General features: G+C 26.3%; 1 protein-coding gene across 1 annotated transcript in view; it reads left to right on the top strand.

Annotated features, from left to right (window-relative positions):
* The first annotated feature begins 3,038 nt into the window (after positions 1-3,038).
* The window catches only part of LOC105627413 (igLON family member 5), a 40,505-nt gene continuing 39,675 nt past the window's right edge, over positions 3,039-3,868 (top strand). Inside the window, exon 1 of the mRNA XM_012208696.1 lies at positions 3,039-3,171. Coding sequence (XP_012064086.1) covers positions 3,039-3,171 — 133 coding nt within the window. The remainder of the gene's footprint in view (positions 3,172-3,868) is intronic.

Genomic DNA, 3,868 nt, shown 5'->3' with positions numbered 1-3,868 from the left:
GTGTTGTGGCTGTATGCTCCCTATTATTTATATTTTATTTTTAAATGAAAAATTCTAAAATCTAGAATAAAATATTTCTAATTTTCTTAATCTAGAATAAAATATCTCAATTTTCTTAATAAAAAAATGAGGTCAGACACAATATTCTTTTAAACACTGATCTAAAGGAAATAGTTTGCTCTATTTTTGTGGAAAGAAGTTTGCAGAATGTTAGTAATCTTACATTTTTCGGCAACGAAGAACTGGAGTTGACTTGGGACTCGAGCTCATGATCTCTCATTTCGTGTGTGCTTAGTGCGCTATATCACGAGTTTCACTGTCATGATACTATAGCATCGTATATAATAATATATAATAATATATATATATATAATGTATATAATACTAGATAAAGACTTACTCTGTAAATATAGAAAAATAAAAATTATTGATTTAATCTTAATATACATAGTTATAATTTTATACTGTATAGAGTTAAGTTAAAATTAAGTACGTCATTAAATTTTTTTTCTGGGCATCAAAAATCCTTCCTGAAAGTGTATTCTTAAAGTTGTGATAAATAATTTCTAATAAAAAATATAAGATGGTATATATTAGAAAAGTAATATAAAAATAAATATAAATATTATCAAATCTTTATTTATCAGTTTAGGATATAATTATTGAAACACAATTATTAAATAAATTTTGTTGTTGGCTATTCACTGTTTTAAATCTAAATTTATTTTATAAATATATATAATAATAAGATAGAAATTACTTAAAAAATCTTTATTGATTTTAAGCTATTGATTTAAGCTATTTTACTATTTGCATATCAAATCATTATTCAGATGATTTGAATTGATATACATATTAATATTTCTAAACAGAAACTTTTTTAACATTGACAGAAATTATTCAGATTCTTATGACGTAATAGAGAAATTTCAGGATCGGCGAATTTACTCACATTAATAAGTATTATCGATTTGCTTCACGGCATAGTAGGATGATCTATATCGCATCTCAAATAGCCTGATGCGTTCCAATCGATTCTCATCCACCACAAGTAGAATTGGATAATCAATACTTACTGTCCTCTTGAAGATTTAAGTATTATCTTGAAGAATTGAGTATTATCATATTGAAGATTTGAGTATTATCTTGAAGAATTGAATATTATTATATTGAATAAATTGATTAGTTTATACATTTCTAGTATATCAAACATATGATTAAATAATACATTCATAACGATGCGCTATGCACAGTGCTAAAAAAATTAAAAAATATAGAGATGGAGTAGAAGATGTTTAAAGACCTGCATGTTTTCTGAGAAAGTTCCAATTTTTTTGATGAATTTTTGAAATTTATTAGTTACTATATATGAATAAGGTTGAGTCGAATAAGACATTAAATAAGGCACATTTTTAAATTTATTATTTAAAAATTCATTTACATCGAGAATAGATGTATGCTTAAATGAAATGTTATAGGAAGTAGATAAAAGGACCAATGAATTAAAATGAACTGTAACACATTTGTTTAATGCAATAAAAATTTATGACGAAGAGTGTGCACAAGCCATTTTTATCACAATTAGTTGCAAAATTTATCAAGTATACATTATTTTATTATTATACATTATCTTATATACATAATATTATTCATATATACATATAATAATAAATAAATCGATTTTTTAAAATAATCATTTTTTTAAATACAATGAACTCTTATTAAATATGAGAACTATTTATTGTTATGTCGTTATTTGCTTGTTATATGTGAGATTTATTTATTAGGATAACGATTTTTAATACTGTTAACTTTTAAGAAGTTAAAATTACACTCAAATTGTAAGAAGTTTCCAAAGATTAAAAGATTAATTACAGATTAAATTAAAGATAATTGTGATGTTTAAAAGTAGAGTAGTAGAAAAGGATTTCCTCTTTTTATGATAATAATAATAATTTTAAAACTGCTTTAGAAAGATAATGTTTAATTTCTTTGTTATTTTAAATTTATTTTTAATTTGAGCTTTATTATATATTTATATGCTAATAAAGCCCAATATCAAAAATAAACAATTTTTTTCATTTATAAATATTCTCTATAAAAGATATATTTTGTTTTTGTGAGTGAGTGAAATAAATATTTTATTCTCATTTCGTTTATTTCAATATCCCTATAAATAGAATTAAAAAAAATAAATTAGGTGGGCCTTATTCGACTCAGGTATCTAATATGTATAAAATTGAAGTATCTTACAATTCGAAAGTTATTATATTGAGAAAATTATGTAGATTGAAACTGACACAATCGCTCTTGTTCAAATATCAAGTTAATTGAGGGTATTATATAATTAACGCAATCAATATGTAGTTAATTTAATAGGTACGATTATTAATACAGTTGTAATGACAAAATACGTTGTTATATCAACACAATAGTTTTTGATTGTTAACAAATTATTAACGATGTTCTTTGTATTATATGTTCGTATTAAATCGTTTTTCTATATTTGTTCTTTTTCTATTTGTGTTAGTGTTGTGTTAATTTCTTCAAATAATATTAATATTTATCTAACGGAAGGAAATCTTAATAATTCTCAATTTTTATAAAAATATTCCAATATTATTTTACAAAAATAATTCGAAAATCATATCTAAAATATTTGGTTTTAAATAGTATTTCCTCCGAATAAAGAAAATATCATCATTAGGACCTATACTATCGTATAGATAAAATCTACGACATAATTAAATTAGCTGCAACAAAAGAGCAATAGTAAAAGTCATGTTTAAAAAGGGTTTTTGAGTACCAACGATCTAACATCTCACCGTTTTTTCTTTCTCGCGAAATGAGCTCTCGATGTTTTAATTTGTGTCACAGCACAAAGACTTGACATTCTCGAAGACGCGTAGTGAAAAGTAAGAATTGTATCGCCAAATAACACTTATGTTACATTGTTCGATTGCAGAGTGCTGGTGAATGAAGGCACAAGGAACACATACGGAGGGCGACGACGCCCTTGAGGCTTGAACGGGGAAAATATGGTGCACGAGGGCACGGGTCTATGGCACGCGGCGGGATTCAACGTATCGAAGTGGCTGATGATCATAATACATGGATACCGGGTCACCACCCTCGTCCTGTACATCCTGCTCAACGTACTGGTGCGCACCGGTAAGTGCAACCACCTTCCGGTTTTCCCTTCAGTAAAGTATGTTTTTACGTGAAATTATTGTTTGCGCACGTTCCATCCGTCGTCAAAGCCGAGCAGATTCCGGCGTTGCGTAAAATAAAAGTAGAGGCAGCTTCGAGCGTTATTTTGTATTGATCTTTTTTATTTTAGCTACTTGACATTCGCATATTCTTCCAAAAGTTTGTTTTGCAAATACCACACTTCTTTCAGTTTGAACATATTGGATTAAAATTTTTTTTATAGATCAATAACTACTCGAAGATTATTGTAATAATAACAATGATAATGTAAAACAAATCAGAATTTGTTATCTGTGAAAAGAGAGATCTCCTATCGATTTCCATTAAATAATTTTTAATAATTATTCGGATTAAAGGATACGCCGATAATCTGGATTTTAACATATGTTGTCAAGATCATTATCTTGAGTGATCTTCAAAAGGTTTTAGATGGTGATCACTATTCATTCAAAAGTTATTATAAAAATTTCATTCAAAAGTTATTAGTACTTGAATAAAAAAATTACTGAAAATCAATATTCAGCGATTTTCAGTAATTAATCTTGTTAACTATTGCGAAAATTGCAAAATGATAGAAGACTTTTTGACTCAGTTTAATCTATTCTGTCGCTATGCGAAAATTTTATCAATTATCAAACACTCTGTATATATATATATA

The sequence above is a fragment of the Atta cephalotes genome, assembly GCF_000143395.1.
Source record: "Atta cephalotes unplaced genomic scaffold scaffold00009, whole genome shotgun sequence".
NCBI lineage: Eukaryota > Metazoa > Arthropoda > Insecta > Hymenoptera > Formicidae > Atta > Atta cephalotes.
Note: the sequence above shows the minus strand (reverse complement) of the source record. Positions and strands in the feature narration are given on the sequence as shown.